Here is a 19281-nt window from a genome sequence, read left to right on the forward strand (position 1 = left end):
CAGCAATTCCCAATGAGAGAAGCAGCCCATCAGATAATGCTGACAGTGAAGTTCAGTTTCAAAATATATAGAAACTGCAGTTTTATATCATAGCATGTAACTAGAAGCACATCTTCATTTCAACTCAGTACTTCATATTGTTATCATTTTCTTGGACCCAACTTATAATTTTCTTAGCTTTTCTGGTTTGTTGGTGAGGAAATATCTTTGCTACTAAAGCTAAAAATTGAGATGCCTGAACAGTTGTTGAAAGTGTATTAATGGTATGGTAAAAAGTAAAATGCCAAGACTGTTGAAGTGGTGAGTTTATCAAGGAAGCTGTTGTGCGGACAGGAGTGTGATGATCACGGGGTGATCTCAGAATGTTCTCTGCTCTCAGGTTTTTTGTCTGCAGAGGAAGTTACTGTTGCAATGCGAGCACAGTGTTGTCAAGTTCAGAAAACTATGCCCTTGAGTAAGTTTTAAAGGAGAAATGCTACTTTGTGCCTTTCCTCAGTGGTCACGGTGTGCTACCAGAGTAATTGTAACCAATTTGACAAAGAAGACACTGCTAATGCTTGCTATTTTCATATACAGAGTAACAGACTGGCATTTCTAGGAGTGTAATCTCAATTGCTGTAGAAAAACTCATATAAAGAGATTGTTCTTGGAAAATATTTCTGAAATTATATTTCTTGTCAAACTTGAATTATACAGACTTTGATTACAATACAGGTAAAATGTTTTAAAATGTAGTTTGAAAGCTTTTTCCACGTAGTTCATTCTACAAAAATACCACCCTAAAAGTTTCAGAGGATTCTCTACCTGTCTTTCTTTGCTGTAGTACAGACAATAACTGTAAATTATACAATTGTAGTTTGGGGGAAGTTCACTTATGTTGAAATTCAACTTGGTTTTGCATACTTGTTACTGTTCTCTTAGTGTTTTAATGGACACTAGGTAAAGATGATCAGTGTAAGTGCATTCTGTATCAATCATACTGAACTGCTATAAATATATATTTTTCAGCTCCTGAAAAGCCTTTTAAACATATTTAAAACATCTTAGTAGCTCAGTGCTGCCCACAGCTATTACTTGGTATATTTGGTCTCTATCTTTATATTTTTAATTTTTTTTTAAATAATGACTACTACTAAATGCCATTCAAAGCACTAATTGTCTTGATGTTTGACTGGAATACATGTATCAGTCTATCATGGTGGTTTTTGCTTTTGTGACAGGCCACTAATTAATGTTTCTCTTTTCACTTTTATTCAAGGAGATGATATTGTTTCTTTTATAGTTGCTGTTTTGTCTTATTAGAAATTGTTGGGTAATAGAAACAATTTCTACTTTTCCTTTGAAATCTCATCTTTAAATTTTTCAGCATCTCTATGTGACTGTTTTTTTTCTGTCAGAAAATAATTCTTAAAAAATACTTGCCTTAGTTTTTCAGGTGTGCTTTATAGTATGGTACTTTTTCTAATAGAATTAATTATATCTCTTGTCCGTGATTAGTTTCCATGAATGTAACTATCCTATGTCTCTGGTGATCTAGGGTGAATGATTTAACTGTTTCCTCTTTCTTCTCTGCTTCAAGAGGATGAAGTTTGTGTATGGATATGGTTTGTGAGGAGGGGTAAGGCTTGATTGTGTTGAAATGTTTTTGTCCTGACTCTGAAGTCTTGCACCTGACAGTGAATTTGAAGACTACTAGTTCTCTGCAGGTTCACCAAGTTTAGGGAGTTGAGCAGACTGAGTGTGTGAGGGGAAAACCGAGTAGTAATCAGACTTCAGATTGCAGTGCCCAGTGTATCAGTTGGGAACTTTTATAGTCCTTTGTTACAAAAGAAATAGGGATGCTTTGCAGCCAAAACACTTCCAGACTTGTAATGCTTCAAAGAACTAAAGTGAATCTCCATGCAGTTAGCCAGAAAAGGCTCCTTCGATTTTTCTCTTAATATGTGTGTGACTTGAATTTTGTTGTGGTGGAGTTCTTTACCATCAGGAAGTCTAAAGCTCTTCTTGTTGGTATTTTTGTTGTTTTTTTTTTTTTTAATTTGCACAGAGATACTGGCCATTGTAAATATACAATGGGATTATTTGTTCCTGTTTTTGTTGCTATTCTGCTATGCTGATATTTGAAAGAAGAAGTACAATTTAAACAGTACCTTGTAAAGGTACTTGTAGTAGTAATTATTCTCTTCAAACATTTCTAGTGGAATCTTGGAAACAGTAGTTTTCCCACATGTTTATTTTTTTTTTCCCTAGTAAATGTTTGAGGAGCACCATAGGTGACTAGGTGACTTGTCTGATACATCAGCTCAGATGTTTAGTGTTCCAGCTTATATTTGAGCCTCGTGTGTTTTTTATTCCTAACCATGGAGAGTACACATAAACTTCCAGTTTTACAGCTCCTAGTGAGTTGTAGCTGGCTGACAATCACATCTGTTTTCCTCTTAGATTTTTATATTGAAGGTGCTATAGAAGTGAACTTCCAAAACAAATTAATTTCATTTTCTCTGTTGCTGAGAAGAAAAAGCTATCTGACACTCAAAACATTAAACCAAGTATTTAATCAAAAAACATTAAACACTGAATTACTCTGCATAAATGCAGGTTCTGACTCAAAGCAGGTCTGAATTGATGGGGCTACAATACCACATTAATTTTAATGATCTGGATTTGGTGCTTAGAAACTATCTGGAGTTTTTCTTGAGGTTGGTTGAAGAGTCCTGTTCCAGACAATGCTTTTCTTTTGTCTGAGCCCTTGGATGTTTTCATGTTATGGCATTTCTGAAATGTCCTTTTTCACAGCTGGAATCTTCCATACTGAAGGTAGGAAACCTTGTCTATTTGACATCTGTAACTTCAGGCTTTAACATTGAAGCCTCAGTAAAGCGCTGGACTGTAGTAATAGTCTGCCTCAAATAACTGATTTTTTTTTTCTTTTTTTTTTTTCTTTAGATTTTATTTATGGGGTGGTACTGTTACTAGTAGTGATGATTGAGGTTACTCTTTTGGAATATGCATAATTGGTAGGTTTTGTCTTTTAACTAAACAGCAGCCATTTCACTTTCTTGTAAGTGGTTCTTGTGTAAATATGTTGCTGAAGATTCCACTGAGAACCACATTGCTTAAAAAGAGTTCAGACTTCCTTAGTTTTTTACTTTAAGAGCAGTCACTTTGTAGGTAGTACTTTTGAGGAATCTGGCTGTATTTCTGTTCAAGCATATCTTTGTGCAGACTTGCTCTTTACACTGCCTTCTCTTTACCATGGTAAAAACGATGAAAGGAACAGTGGAAATGTGAATGTGTTCTCTTGGCATGTGGGGAGCAGAGTGATGGTGAAGGAGATGGAAGTGCTGTGTGGAAAGGAAAACGTCTACTGTTTCTGCAGCTTTTCTTTTACTATGCAGGAAGTGTGCATAAATGCTCAAGTTTACTTGCTCCTAATAAATCAGAGATCTAAATATAAACCTTCAGTGCTTGTATTTTTTCTTAAGATTGTCTTATTGATGCAGAAATATTGGTAGATATCTATGTTAAGGTGCAGGATTATGGAAGAAACTTGGAAGTTCTGAGCAGCATGAATAGCCTGTCTGTATCTTTAAGGGGCTTGAAGCTACAATTTGCTGTATATGGCATTTCTTCAAGTTCCCTTGGAACTGAAATGGTTTCAGTTATGCAAAATGAGTTGTAATATATGGGTATATATTATTTTGGATACTTTTGTCTAGAGGAAAGACAGACATTTTCACTGTCAAACTTGCTACTGTATGACTCAATCTTGTAGTACTATTGCATGCATGTTGTAACTCTTCAAATGCTTCCTGTTACTACACAGAGCCTGTATTTTAGGACATTGAGGTAATGCTTTGGTTGGGATATGGGCCTAATCTGGATTTCCCTGTTTCCAGCTTCCTTTCTCCCCCCTTTTGAGCCTCATATTTTCATAAAATATATGGCAAAGTATTATCTGAAGACTTCTTCCTCTTCAGTTGAAGTTGATTGAAATAGCTCTTCAGACTCAGATTATTTATTCTGCAAGTAAACCAAACATTCTTGTAATGGCAGGGCAGATAAGCACTGCCTGAAGTATCAGATATCACTTAGAATCTGACAGGCACTGGAAGTAAAATGAATAAGAAATAGGGAGATTCTCTAAAGTATCAGAAAAAAAAATCACTGAGGCTGCCATTACAAGGCAATACCTTCTCTCCATCTCCTAGTTAAAGTACTAGGAGAAACTGCAGTAAAGATGTATAGGAGAAGTACCTTGGGCTGCTTTTTCTGTTGATGATCTGTTTTCCATCTTGTTATTGTCTTAAACTGGGCCTTGGGTACTTGGAAATCTCATAACACTGAATTATCCCCTTCCCAGTGCTAAGAAATACCCTTGGGTTTCTGAAACTTACAGCTTGTCCAAAACAGTAGCTCTGTATTTGTACTCCTGTGGGAACTCTTGAGCACTGTCCAGTGGTGCATTTCTTGGTGCTAAGGAAAGCACTCATCTGAAGTCCTCAAGTACACTGAGAAAGAAGCAAACTACTGGATCTAATCTGCCACCTGCAACAAATTTTAAGAGAAGAGTTAAAGTGGAATGGGTAGGGTTATTTTTAAGGCTATGCTTTACAACTTACTAATATTCATGACACATGTTTTAATGGCAGTTTTTTTAAATCTGGCAATTTGGGTTTTGTTAGTGGCAACTTATGTTTTTAATTCTTAAAAAAAATAAGGCTGAATAATGCAAAACATTTACAATTGATGTTGTGGTAGTGCATTAACTTTTAAAAATAATTTACCATCATGCATTTGAGCAGATGTGAATTAACGTTGCATAAGCAACTTCTAGGGACAATGTCAACCTTTTATTAGTCTGTGTCAAGTTGGATTTCTGGTAAATATAAACCATAAAAATATTACTTTATGCAACACTGGTATGTAGCTATTTTTATGGTGTTGAGCTCTATAATAGCAGAAATGCGTCAACAAGATAGCTTAGTAAAATTATAGGTATTTCCACAAAACAGTAATTTCTTTTAATGTTTAGGCATGTATTTTTCCATGTTCTGTGAAGAGCGTGAAAAAATGCAAGGCACTCTAATGAGCGAGCATTGGTTTTGCATATTTAAAATGAGTTCTAGCTCCATGGTATGCCTTGTTTATGCGAGGACATTGTTTCCTCTCTTGATTTTTGTGGAATAGTGCCATCTACTGAATTGTTGGAATTGTACCTTGTTTTTCATTCATGGTGGTAATTTTAAGCAAACATTTAAGATGGTCACTACTCTTTTGATAGTAGTGAAACAGTAAGTTTCTCAGTCCTTTGGTGATATGCAAAACTAAAAATTATGCTCAAGTGGAACTGAGGAGGCTTAAGGTAAGATAAAATGGAAAACACTGTTTTAGTGATACAAAATACTTTAAAGTAGCAATTAAAGGACAGCTGTGATTGCTCACACTTGAGGCTAATTTTAACAATTTTTAGTGTCATTTTGAATGAGAATATTTAAGAGGTCTTTACTTCTGCTTTGAGCAGATGAGGGAAACTTTGACCCAAGACCCATTTATTCCATTATGTGTGATTTACTAGGGTTTAGAGACTGCTAGCTGAAATACTTAAAAAGCAGTAGCAGCTTTTTGTGATGCTGTGCCTATGAACATCATGTGTGGTATTTGGAAGGTCTTTCAACTTGTGCCTGCTATGAGTCTGGGGACAGATTGTCATACCAATTTGGTATAGACAGAAGAGGTAAAATTGTACCTGCCAGCTGGATTTGGAATCTTAAGTTTCTCCATCTTGCCTGTGCCATGGAAGTATTGGTACTTCTAATCCTTGACCCACTTAGTGCTTCAACTAGTGACTTTGCTGGTAACTACTTCAAAAGGCTATGTAAGCAGAAACCTAGTATACCTGCATCACTTTCAGTGCTTCAACTTTCTTGAGAAGGATGTCTGGAAGAGGAAGTTATTTCCATCATCAGTACGAGGCAAAATGGTGTGGGAAGTAGAAGGGTAGATTAAGCCTCATCTGCAAGTCGAGTGTTAAAGGACTGTGTCCAAAGGAAGGAGCTAATATCAGTACTGAGAAACTACAGCAAAGTCTGGGGGAGAAATTTATAGATGTGACCAACTTTTATTTTGAGATCTTCTTTAAGACCTCTTCCTGTGCCTAGGTCACCTGCTTTTTCTGATGCCATTATCAAAGCAAGTGAGTAAAAGTGGCTGCATGAAGAGTGGTAGCAGTACCTGTGGTCTTATTGTAAATAACCCCATAATGGTGTAGAGGGTTAAGGAGGTACAGAAAAATTGGCTCAGGAGACTACACTCACTGCTATGAAGTTTGTGGGAAGGGGATTGGAGAATGGGCTTGTGTGTGAGCAAAGTTGATATGGAATGACTGGTGGTTACAGTTGGTCTTCTGTCACTTCTATTCAGTGGTTGGTGACTTGGAAATGACTGAAGAGAACTGTTGTCAGACAAGAGTTAAGGGAACTATTTAGGTCATGCTGTGTGAATGAAGAGAGATTTCTGGACCTAGCAAAATGCTTTACAGCCAGAAATAGGTGTTGACAGACAATAATGAATTGGACACGGATTGGCTATGTTCTTTAAATGTTAAATTGACCTTTTATTAGATAATATCCAAGGTTATTTATGCTTTCATAAGCTAAATTAAATAAGTACATAAATTCATTTGGCATCTAGTTCTAGAACAGTACACTTGTTAATGCTGCTCTTGGCAATGTTTGTATAAAATATCTGGAGTCTGGCAAGAAACATCATTCTTTTTCCAAGTACACCTCAGTTCTAGGAGCATAGAATGCCCCTGCCTTTATTCTTGGCCAAGAAGCTATGCATGTAAAGAGGAAAATCCTGGTTAATTATTAATATTGTGATATAATATGTAATAATATGTTGAAATTTGACTTGGGAACTAAACTGGAATAAATGGGTAAAATGTAGGCATGGAATGGGTAAATGGAAGCATGCAACAGAATACAAAGGTTTTTATCTCTGAATTTTAATGATAATTATTTCTTGGATTTACTCTTATGTATGCAGTGCTTGGAAAAACTTTACTGAATTAGCTGTTACCACCCATTTCACTGCATCTTGTGTAGGCATAGGAACCAGTGTTTGTGTTTCCTACCCTTGTGTTCCACTGTTGTTCTCTTCTATGCTATCCAGAAAAAGTATGGGATTAGTCACCTTCTTTGCATTGTTACTGCTGAAATACAAATCTTAGACTAAAGGAATGCAACTTGTATCAGTAAGCAAAGTGAGTAAAATCAAGGAAAGCCTGTAGTCTTTTTAGTTTTTTCTTGTTTTGTCTAAATTGATGTTTCTACCTCTTCATTTAACAGCGTGCTTTGCCATCTGTGAATTGTGCATATAGAAACTTATCATTAAAACCAATCTTGTTTCTTGCTTAATTTTAAATCATGGGAGTTTTTTGGTGTTTGTTTTTATCCAGTTTGCATTTGTACTGCTCGATTACATCTTGTTCCAATGATTGCCTCTCACTGGCAGCTCTGAGAAAATTCTACCAAATTCAGCCTTTAGAGAAAAATTGCTGGCACTTTTCATAGCTGTTTGGGAAACGCTGTATTTGTGCATATTTATGTAAGCAACTTTGAAGTTCAAGAAGTGCTTTGACCCCTGACTATTGTTAAAAAGTGCATTGTACTTAAGTTACTGCTCCCTACCTATGAGTTCTCTATCAGCTTACATGCGAGCTAGTTCAGGCATTGTTTAAGTTTAAAATATAAAACTCAGGCAAATCGAAGCAGAAAAGGGTGAGTTTGTGCCTTAAAATTGATACAAGTACCTTTGTACAAGAAACAGTTAACAAACTTGCTGAGATCTATAGACTTCGGCATTTTTCAAGACAGAGCTCCTTTTTGCTCTATCCTCTGAGATTTTCTTTGCAAGTTAACATGGAGCCGTTTGGCTTCTAGTGTTTAAAGGAGCTGAGCATTGTTCTATAAACAAAGTGAACACCTCAGGAAGCTGATCTGTAGTTATGTAGGAATGAACATTATTGGTAGCTGATTTGGAAGTTCAGAAACTCTGCTTCCAGCCAGTTTGCAATAGCAAACAGCAGTAGTAGTTTGCTATTCCAGTTAAGCTACTATGATATTTATAAGAGGATCTAACATCAATTTTTTAAATGTTGAACTTGTTATTGCCCTTGCTACTTTATCCTCCCCACACCACCAAAAGGACAAATTATGTGTTGTTGTGTTTGGTAGTACATGGATGTGAAAGGTCAAAGTATATTTTCTAGAAAGTGTTTGATTGTAGTACTTTCTGACTTTTTTAATAACTCTCTTGCTAAATAACTGTGTCTTGACAGATTGTTCTTTGAGATGGTTCCTGTAGATTATGTATGCAAAAGTAATAGTACTCAGATTTCATGAGATACAGTGGTATTTTTTTTTTTTAATGATTCAGGGTCTGATTAAGTGGAAAACTGCTATACATACACGACTGTAGTAAAATATGCGGGTATATTATGCAGTCCTGGAAAGCTGTATACTGTGGAGAGGTATATATAAGAATACATTGAGTAATCTCTTGGTTTTAATGTTTTGTATGCAATTCAAATCAGTGATTTTTGCCTTTCTCTAGCCAATGATCGTTTTTTGTCAAAATTGTCAAATGTTTAGGCACTGTTAGGTGTTACAGCTATAGTTTTGAGAAGTATCTAGGAATGAATATTAAAAGCTGCTACAGTTTCAGATTTGTGTTAATATTCTTGAGCGATTGTAGCAGTGGCAAGTCTGATACCTGGTCTGCCTTTGTTGTATCATCAAGACTTTTTATCACAGTGTAACAAAAAAAAAGTCAATGTCTGTGTGGTGATAGTTTGGAAAATAATTGATACTAAATGTCTTTGTATAGCTCAGGGTAATCAGCCCCCTGAGCTGAAAGACAGGAACTGGAAGCAGAATAGACCCCCTGTAATCCAGGAGGAAGTAGCCAGTGACCTGCTGCTCTATTTAGGTGCTCATAAGTCTGTGGGTCTGGATGTGATTCATCCAAGTGTACTGAGGGAGCTGGTGGAGAGCTTGTCAAGCTGCTCTCCATCATTTAGCATCAATCCTGACTACACAGGAAGGTCTACTGGAGGCTGGTCAATGTGGCATCCATTCACAAGAAATGCCAGAAGAAGGATCTGGAAAACTACAGGCATGTTAGCCTAACCTTGCTGTCCAGGAAGGTTATGGAACAGGTTATCTTGAGTGTGATCACATGGCACTTAGAGGAGAGCCAAGGGGTCAGGCCCAGCCGGCATGGGTTTAGGAAACCACATGCCCTACCTCATGCAAGAAGGGAAAGGCTGTGGATGGTGTCTACTTGGACTTGAGTAAAGCCTTTGACTCTGTTTTCCACAGCATTCTTCTGGAGAAACTGGCTGCCCATGGGTTGGACAGGTGTACTCTTTGCTGTGAAAACTGCCTGGATGGCCAGACCAGAGGACGGTGTCATATCCAGTTGGTTTTCAGTCACAAGTGCTCAGGGCTCAGTATTGGGGCCGGTTCTGTTTAGTATCTTTACTCATGATCTGGATGGGGGGATGGAGTGCACCTGCAGTAAGCTCAGAGATGACACTAAGCTGGATGGGAATGTTGACCTGGTGGGGGCTGGGGAGGCTCTGCAGAGGGATCTGGACAGGCTGGATCTGTGCTAATCCAATACTGAGGCAGCACTATGAGGTTCAACAAGGCCGAGTGCGAGGGCTTGCCCTTCAGTCACAGCAGTGCAATGCTGAAGGCTTGGGGAAGAGTGCCTGGAAAGCTGCCCAACGGAAGAGGACCTGGGGGTGCTTTTTTGGCAGCTGACTGAACACGAGCCAGTGTGTGTCCAGGAAGGCCAATGGCATCCTAGCATGTATCAGTAACAGTGTGGCCAGCAGGAGCCGGGAAGGGACTGTCCTCCTGTACCCAGCACTGATGAGGCCACACCTTGACTGCTGTGTCCAGTTCTGGGCCCCTCACTTTAGGAAGGACATTGAGGGGCTGGAGCGTGTCCAGAGAAGGGCAACGGAGCTGGGAAGGGTCTGGAGTGCAAGCGCTACAAGGAGCGGCTGAGGGAGGGAGCTGGGGGCGTTCAGCCTGGAGAATAGGAGGCTCAGGAGGAACCTCATTGCTATCTAGAACTGCCTGGAAGAAGGCTGTAGCCACATGGGGTCGGCCTCTTCTCACAGGCAACTTCTCACAGGACAAGGGAACATAGCCTCAAGCTGGGCTAGGGGAGGTTTAGTCTGGATATCAGGAAGAATTCTATCATCAAGGGAGTGGACTGCCCAGGGAGGTGGTGGATTCAACATTGCTGGAGGCTTTCAGGAAAAGACTGTGCATGGCACTTAGTGCCATACTCTAGTTGATAAGGTGGTGATTGGTCAAAGGTTTGACTTGGTTAACTTGGAGGTCTTTTAAAATCTAAATGATTCTGTGATTTTTTTGATGACTGCCTTATGCTAAGAGTTGAATTGATAGCTACAGATTTTGGACTGTCTTGTATGTCAGATAGGTCAACCACAGGTGAAGAAGCCCCAGTCCCTAGGTCTACTTGGAGTAACTAAATAGTTTAAAATTCAACAACTAAAAAAAAAAAAAGGACTGGTCTCTGATTTTCATAGATATTCTGGGATTAATTTTCTCTTTCAAATGTGTTTTCTTAGGGCAGATGTGCACAGAGTTGCAACTATGTAGCTAAGCTATAAATAACAGTAATAACTTTTAAAAAGAGTATTTTGAGTAGGCAACTTGCATATTGTTAAATAAAATGCTTGAAGTGTAGGCTTGTTTGAAAAAATATCTTTTGAAAATGTTGCTTTTTGTTATAAAGTGAATTTAGTCTTTTATTAAGTCAAGGTCTTACTGTGATTTGCTTGTATTTGTATTACCTGCACTTCTAGCAGTTACAAGAATTAGCACTAATGCTAGGACATGAGCTTGTTATCTTTTCCTTCTCTCAGGCACAACTATTGTCTCTTGTTTTCTCAAAAAATATGCAATGAAGACAAATACTAGTGCTTTCCAGGGTTAATTTCCAAATGGCAGTGGGGAACATATAAGCAATATTTAAAGGTACAGCTTAGAAGCTATCACTTTATCCAGTTTTTTAATATTTGGAATTGTGGATGAAGCAGGAATAGTAGAATGAACTGCTTGGAATTGAAGTAGCAGGGATGGGTCTTTGATTAGAAAACTGCTCAGAGCACAGTATTTCCTCTAGAGCAACCCTAGGTCTTTGGCAGAGAGTTTTTCCTGTCTACAAAATTACAATGCTTTGCTCATCTTGTCATTATTCATTATAATTTTTGCCTGTTTTGGGAACGATGATGTAGTAGATGATCTCTGCTTAGTACAGTGAGCTCTCTTGCCTAAAGCACACATACACAAGTGCATCGGATTTGGGCAAACTGCATTCCCTGGGCTGCTGCCTGTTTTGTGTGGTTGAGAAATGCTTCACATGTACTGAAATGGGCATGTATTATCCTTCTACAGTCAGTCTTTGTGACGTGCTTTTTTTCAATTCAGCATACCCCGCAAAACTGGGAGGCTTTGCATTGCTTTAGAAAAGAAGATTAATGCTGGTTAGGAGGATGATATTAATTTGAGATGAGAAGAATAATTTTAGCTACTAGGTGAAAAAGTGAAGATGGCATAATCCTTGAGTAAAAGAACTAAATAAGACTAGCTGCAAGGACTTTTTCTTTTTTTCCTTTTTTTTTTTTTTTATGACAGCAAGCGCTATAGAAGAGGCCAAACTATTTTCACACCTGGATGTGAGTTTTTCACTAATTTGTCAAAGATAGATTTGCTCTGAATATTGAAAACTTATGTAATCTTACTCCTAGTGCTTCACATCTACTGATTTCTGGAAAAACGGTTCAGGTGTCCCAGAAAATGTGGAAGAATTTTTGTTTAGGGAAACATTGAAATACGCTTAATAATGAAGCTTTTACTGACTAGTTATAACAGTGCTTCCAGAAATACTAACATCAGAAGTGCTTGAAGAAAGCATCTGAGGAATCGAATTTGAAGGAAGTAGTAACTTGAGCAGTCTATGGACTTATGTTTTTCTGGGTCATATTCCTCTTATTTTGAAGCAAGGTAGCTGTAGAGTCTCAATTCCAAATAAACTCCAGGTTTATGAACAAGGTTTGCATTTAATTATGTTGGAAAATGTTGTTCCAAGGAGGGGCTGGGAAAATCTTTCATTAGAAGACTGCCTATGTCAGTGTAGATAAGTTTTAAAATTCACTTCCCGTAAGCTTTTGAATTTCACATTTGAAAATTGGTTTTGTCTACTATAGCAAATAATTCTTAATTCAAGTGTATGCAGATGCATGAGCAAGGCAGAAGGCAATCAACTCTAAAATTTGTTATTCCTTGTGGATTTTTTCAATCTGTCAGTTTGTGTAGCAAATCCATCGTTAATGTAAAAGCAACGACTTTACATTAAAAGTGTTCTGAGTTTGTGTAGGAAGGTATAATTTATGGGGACAACACCATCTCTGCTTTTCTACTTTTTTTTTTAAAGCTATAAACTGTGACTGGAGTACAGATGACTTGTTTGTAAACTTATTGATAAGAATGTAAAATAAAAGAAAAAAACAAACAGGTGAGGCTCACTGACTCCTTAAGTCCTTCCATGGCAGAACAAAATTAAATTACTAATTCTGTTTGAGGAAGAAAGCTGGTATTAAGTTTGGTGGATTATTCAACATCTGTCTAGTGTATCTCTCACCATTTGGATGGATGTTATGCAGATTCATTAGTCTAGAATAATGTGATTCAAGTTTAAAAGTTATACATATAGCAGTGTTTTTAAGCAAACTTCTCCCTGCTGCTGTTCTACTTATATTTTATTTTACCAGCTTAGAGGCTGAGCAGAAGATGTGTTTGAGTTTTGATTTGCATGCAGCCGAATAGTCTTTTCAGCCTTTCAACTGTCTGTAGCATGAATGCACTTGTTTTTTAAAAATGTATATATTATCCACTTTGGTTTTGTTCAGAAATTCTGCAGTAAATGGAAAGCTTGCAGAATGGGTGAGAATTTTACTGCTCTATTAATTTTTAGCATGAGAGAAGAAATTGTACACATATTCTCCGTTTTGCGTACAGCTTTGGAATAATTTCCTTTACTCCAAAAGCTAAGGTGCTTCTTTAAAACAAGAAGTGTTCAGCCATGATAAATGATAGTCCAGAAACCCTGAGCAAACAGTGATGATGAAATACTGACCAGTTTGCTTAATTCCTCTCTTAATTCTGCTTAGTGTCCTAGCTGTTGGAGAACTTAATTTTGTATCAGAACAGGTGCATAACTGCATTTAAAATACAGAATGTTTGCAACTAAAAAATGAGTTAAGTATGGAGAAGGGGAAGAATCTGTTTTTCTGCTGCTTCTATCAATATTCATTACAGAAGGATAGGACCGATTTATGTGTGAGAGTGAAAACAAAAAGGCTTTTGCTATCTCATAGCTGGTGTGAGTCCAGGAAGTCTTGATACAGAGATCCTGAAAATTTACATTGTACATAATTTCCCATTGGCTCCTCCATATTTTGACTACTGATCTTCCCATCTCTGTCGCAGCAGATTTTTTTTTAACGTGCCTTGCATTATTCAGCTCTTTTCTAAAGTAATCTTAAGATTTCTGAACATCTTTAAGTAATGCTTAAATGGAGAGAAAGATCCATTGGCATTTGGAAAATGTAATCATTTGTTTCTGATGCTTAGTTAGATTAATTTCCTTTAATTGTCGTCCTGATATTTAACATTTTTAAAATAACTGCTTCATCATTCTTCAAGTTCTCTGTCATGAAGAATCCCTTAAATCTCTGTAAATTAAGCTGTTATACATAATTTTTAAATTTCAATGTCGGCCTTGTAATTTCTTTGTGTTACTTTGTGGCATTCATAAATTACTGTTTTAGTAACTACTCAGCTCTGTGTGGTTAGATATGTTGGGTGCACTAGCCAGAAGCAGGATGTTAGCCTGTGTGAATGTACTATTGGTGAAAGTGAAAATGTTGGTTATGCTGTGTGTTTTGTTGATTACATGCAACAATTGTTCCTTAATGGTACCAATTCCAGCTTTGGTCGGCCAGGAGTTGAATGCTACTGTCAACATGACAGTGGAGCTGCAGTACTCCAACTTCAGTTCCTGATTAATGAGGTTAGTAAAATGATTTATGTGTAATTCAGAGAAGATATTGACACATTTTCTTTAATTTTTAATTAACCAAGCATTACAATTAGCTGATATAAGTGATGTAGCACAAGTACCAAACTGTAATAACAATTATAAATAAATTAAATTTTTTAGTTTTGGAAAATGCTTGACTAACTCCTGAAAATATCTTTGTCTCCAAAGTACTCTTTTGCTATAAGCAAGAACTAGGAATATCTTTTCATGTCCTTGAACATTGCAAGTTATCTCTGGAAGTGTTGAAGTACTTTTGGAAAAGTACTACCAGTTTCAGTCAGTAGTTAATATTATTTTGATGTAGTTACTGTCTTAGACATTAACTGAATAATATTGCCTCAGTTTCAGATATGTGTTTCTAGGGATGTAGCAGCTGAGATCTGACAGCAGTGCTGTTCTTGAGCTAGGGACAGGTTTCTAGAGGGATTTTGCTAGCTTTGTCAGCACACAGATATTAGCAGTTCATTGCTTGATTTCTCTGCAGAGATGGCATGAGGAAAGTGATGAGCACATACTGGAAAAAGTTCCTTCCCCATCTGCTCTCACTATAGCACTGAACCAAATACAAGTGAGCTGAACAACATGAGATCACATCAGTTATCTCATTCCTACTACTTAGAACTTATCTGTGTTATGTGCTGCTGCACATGCTTAAACATTTTTTCATCCTGGTAATAAGTATGTAGTATATTTTCACTGTGATGCTACGGTGTTGCTAGGGTTATGAAAACAAGCTGACTAAGACGTTTTTGTTCTCCTAGGGAGCTCTTGTGAGTGCCTTGGCTGATGACACCTTACACCTGTGGAACTTGCGCCAGAAGAGACCGGCTATACTTCATTCACTCAAATTTAACCGGGAACGGTAGGGACTGGTTATTACTGCAGGGCCCCTTAGCATCACACTGCGTAAAATCAGATCTTGTCCATGCAGTCCAGGTCATAACTTGGTACATCATTGAAACTGGGCTTACACTGGGTTTGAATTTCAATCTGTTAGGCCCTAGAGTACTTGTGAATAAGACACTTTGGTGACCTAAACTGAGATTGCTTTTCTGTCACTTCATGTTGCATTGCTGAACATCAGTTTTCGTGTCTTTAAAATGTGGAGGGATAGAATAATTTGAATGCATGCCTTCAGAGGAATTTTGGAATTAGAGCAAGTGTGTGCACCAACAAGACAACCGGGAACACTGGTTCAATTTTTTTTACCTAGAATTTTTTCCCTTGATGGTGAAGCGGATTTCTGCAGTTTTAGAGCTCGTTTGTATCAGAGTAGCTGAAAACCATTTGCATTTTGACTAAAAATTTTTATACTCAAGTAATAGAATTGTAAGCAAGCTAGGGAGACATTTAAGATTAAATTTGTAAAAGTCTGTTGACTAAATTTCTGAAAAACGTATTCTTTGTTTTAAAAGCAACTATTCCTTCCATTTTAGGAGGTATTCCTTTTCCCGTATATGTAAAGTCGCAGCTGGAATGCTGTTTGCTTTTGAACAGTATGCATTAGAGATGGACTGCCTGGGGAGCTCAGAGGATACTAGTGAGAACACAGAATAATGTGTGGCTTGTATTTCTTTTGAATAGGGCAGGAGGTAATAAATTTTAAGTGATAGATAGCTTAATATTTATGAAATACCGTCTAATGTAGTGTCATGCAATGTGCTAAGCAAACTGTTGGGTGAATGAAATGATAAACTTGCAGTTTTAAAGACCAGATTATGAACAAATTTGATCGGGAGCAACATAAATGCAGATTACTGGGGTTTCTTTGTATAGAGGATTAAGTGATTCTAAGTCCCTTTTGAAATTATTTCTGTGATCACTGTGCATAAAATCTGACCAGGGCCTGTAGGAATAGGACAAGGGGTAATGACTTTAAAGTGAAAGAGGGTAGATTTAGATTGGATATTGAAAGAAGTTCTTCACTGTGAAGGTGGTGAGACACTAACTGCTTGCCCAGAAAAGTAGTGGGTGCCTCATCCCTGGACGTGTTCTAGAACAGGTTGGATGGGGCTTTGGTCAACTGTCTGCTGAAAAATGTGCCTGCCCACAGCAGGTGAGTTTGACTAGGTGTTCTTTAATGACCCCTTCAGGCCCAGACAGTTCTATGACTTGGAACTGTTATACAGAAAACAGAAAGCTTTGTTAACTGAGGCAAATTCTCACTCCCTCAAAGGAGTGGCAGTGTTCCTTTATGCAGCATAAAAGTCAAAAGGAGAGAAATGCAGTTTATTACCACCAGTTTAATGAGGATTGTCCAAGTATGAGAAATATGGAGTCCAAACTGAATTTTCTACTTCTTCCTTTTATTTAGTTGCTTTTCTCTTACTTGTAGTGTCTGCATAATTATAAAATTAGGGTTCATATCCTGAAACCACACTTAAACATGGGCTTCTAACTAATACTTTGAAACAGGTATCAGAGGAGGTGATTCTGATTGTGCACAAACCTGTTGTGATTTAGAGTTTTAGATGTGTGGGTATCTTCAGCTGAGCAAACTGAAAGTTTTAAACTATCCTTTTTCTGTAAATGTAATCATGTCAGTAACCAAACTCATTCCAGGGAGCTGAGTGGGGGTAGAAAGGAGTCTCAGTCACTGAGATTGCTTTAGTGGCTGGCTTAGTTACTAACCCTGTCTTGCCAAGGTAGGTAATGAGAGCACCATAGTTACCATGAGTGGTGCAAGCATAGCATGAGACAAGGGCTTATTCTTCTAGCAATTTTAATTTTAAAATATCTATTATAATAACATATAACCGTAGCCAGAACATTTAATATCTAAATTTAGAGATTTAATCTAGAGATCTAGATTTAAGTGTTATAGCCACTTAGGTCATGCTAGATGACTGTTAACAGCTTTCAAATATTCTGTTTTCTTTTGACTAGTTCATAAAATACAACTTCATAAAATAATATGGTTATATCATTATAAGGTAAATATTTTGAACTTGAACTGCAAAAAATTCATTGTTGAATGATTCTAACTAGGAGCCTTTATAACGCTCAGTTCTTTGTAATTCATTATACCTAGTAGTTTCGATATGCTATATGAATCTGAAGCAAGTAGGCTTTTCTTAGGTCAGTTTTATGCTGTATATTAACAACTAAGTTTGAGGAGAGTGTTCATGAAATAAATTAATTATGGACAGTCTGTTCTTTCATGCCTTTCTGGAACTGTGCCAGAGGGCTTGGGACATCTTTGGTGGTTTTATTCCCACCCAATAGTCCATGTCCACTTCCTGCCACTCATTCCTGCACTTGCATTGTACTGTGTTCCGTTCTTTCTAAAAGGAGAAGTGCTTCTCTATCTCCACCTGACCCCCCTTCTCCAGCCAAAATTTGTTCTTTCTCATGGTGTGTTAATACCAACAGTCCTTGGATTTACCAGCAATTCTTGTCTGTTAATAATAACAGTCCTTGGCTGGCACCACAGCCATCCAGTTATCTGTGTTTGAGACATAGACATCAGCCTTTATCTTCTGGGAGTCAAGTGCTCAAAGGGATCTCACTGTTGATTGCTGTTTATAAGGTTGTTAGACAGTGGGCTCTAATATACATCAGACCCTTATAATCAAGAGCTCAAAAGTGTCTCACGTTGGACCACTGCTTATAGGGTAGCAAGAGAGTGGGCTTTAGTTGTAGTAATTTTCCATCCTGGCCAATTTGAATTGGTAACTTTCTTTGACTATTCAACAACAAAAATATTTTTCCACTTGGATTATTCAGACAAGGAAAATAAATTTCCAAGGCTGTTTGTTTAAAGCAGATGTTCATGAGACACCTGTTAGTTCATGGGAACAGACAGTGTTTCTGGTAAGCTCAAGGGGAGTTTAGTCCAAGTGCAGCTCATCAAGGATGAGGTGTAATGAGCAGTTCTCAGGTCAGAGAAGTCAGCATCTTGGGTGGCAGAGGCATCCGAACCACAACCCATACCACAGCTAAAGTCAGCTTCTTTTGGCCTCTACATCTCAAGTCACAAGCATGAAGTTATTATAAACCTAATTTTTAAAAATGTTACAGTACTTTTATGTTGTGGGATTAAGATCTGTTCATAAGGATAACTAACTTCTGAAGCAGGACTTATTTAAAGTATTTTGTGTACTACAACACAGCCTTATAACTTTCTTCACTAATGATGCTTTGTCAGTTTATGAAGGGAGTTTCAATATCTTGGAACTCATTATAGGACTGAAGCAATGATTGTAGCAGCATCAGTATTTGCTCTAGGCCTCTGTTTAGGTGAAGGTTTAAAATTATGTAACTGATTTGGTATACCTGGTAGTGTGTTGCAATTGCAGAAAGGCAGTATGTGTGTCCTGTTTCACAGGAATTGAACTTTAACCTGTCACAGGCAGACTTTTATTCAGATTTTGCTTCTTAATAAGAATTTCATATGTAAGGTTTGGATTTGAACTGAAACATTGTCTTTAGCATAGAAAGCTAACTGTAGCAGTCAGCTGCCCAGATGAAAGGATTTTCTTAGTCTTGAAAACTGTTCTTTAGCTGTGTTTAAAAAATTAATGAAAATATCAAATGATAAGGCTATGAGCTCATTAACTAATTCTGTAGTCTTCTGGCACAGCCTTTTAATAGCTCTGCCTAATTTCCTTATTTTAGTCATGTGGAAGAACTACTGCCCAATGTCTAACTACACAATTTCTAGATTTCATATTTGTTTATCCTGTTGGCAATTGAATTTGGCTACCTCACTTTTCAGTGCTTTAAACATCTTTAAGATACAAACCCCTCAGCTAGCTTGTTTATAAATGCTTGTGTTGTGTGTTTAAATAATTTGTAAACTTACCTGAAAATTTGAGTTTAAATCTGTAAGTTATTTCAGGATGCAGTCTCTAGTATATGATAGGAAAGCGATGGGTATTCTTGTTTTTCTAGTCATGACTTTTAAGAGCAGGGACTGGTGAGAAAGAGCTGATTCTTTTTAATATAATTCTGCTCCATTACAGGCTTTGTTCTGATTAATGGAAAATGTCTTTGGGTAACTTACATCATCTTAGATTTGAGCGAAACATTTCTTTAAAAGCAGTGGCCAAGAGTCCTGAAAGATGCTGC

The 19281-nt window shown here is 37.4% G+C and overlaps 1 protein-coding gene across 3 annotated transcripts in view; it reads left to right on the forward strand.

The window, feature by feature from the left end:
• Positions 1–19281, forward strand: part of STXBP5 (syntaxin binding protein 5) — a 103913-nt gene that overhangs the window by 14359 nt on the left and 70273 nt on the right. For all 3 annotated transcript variants that reach the window (XM_062490132.1, XM_062490133.1, XM_062490134.1), the window contains exons 4-5: positions 14100–14181; positions 14973–15073. In XM_062490132.1, the coding sequence (XP_062346116.1) occupies positions 14100–14181; positions 14973–15073 (183 nt within the window). The remainder of the gene's footprint in view (positions 1–14099; positions 14182–14972; positions 15074–19281) is intronic.

This window comes from Cinclus cinclus, chromosome 3 (genome assembly GCF_963662255.1).
Source record: "Cinclus cinclus chromosome 3, bCinCin1.1, whole genome shotgun sequence".
NCBI lineage: Eukaryota > Metazoa > Chordata > Aves > Passeriformes > Cinclidae > Cinclus > Cinclus cinclus.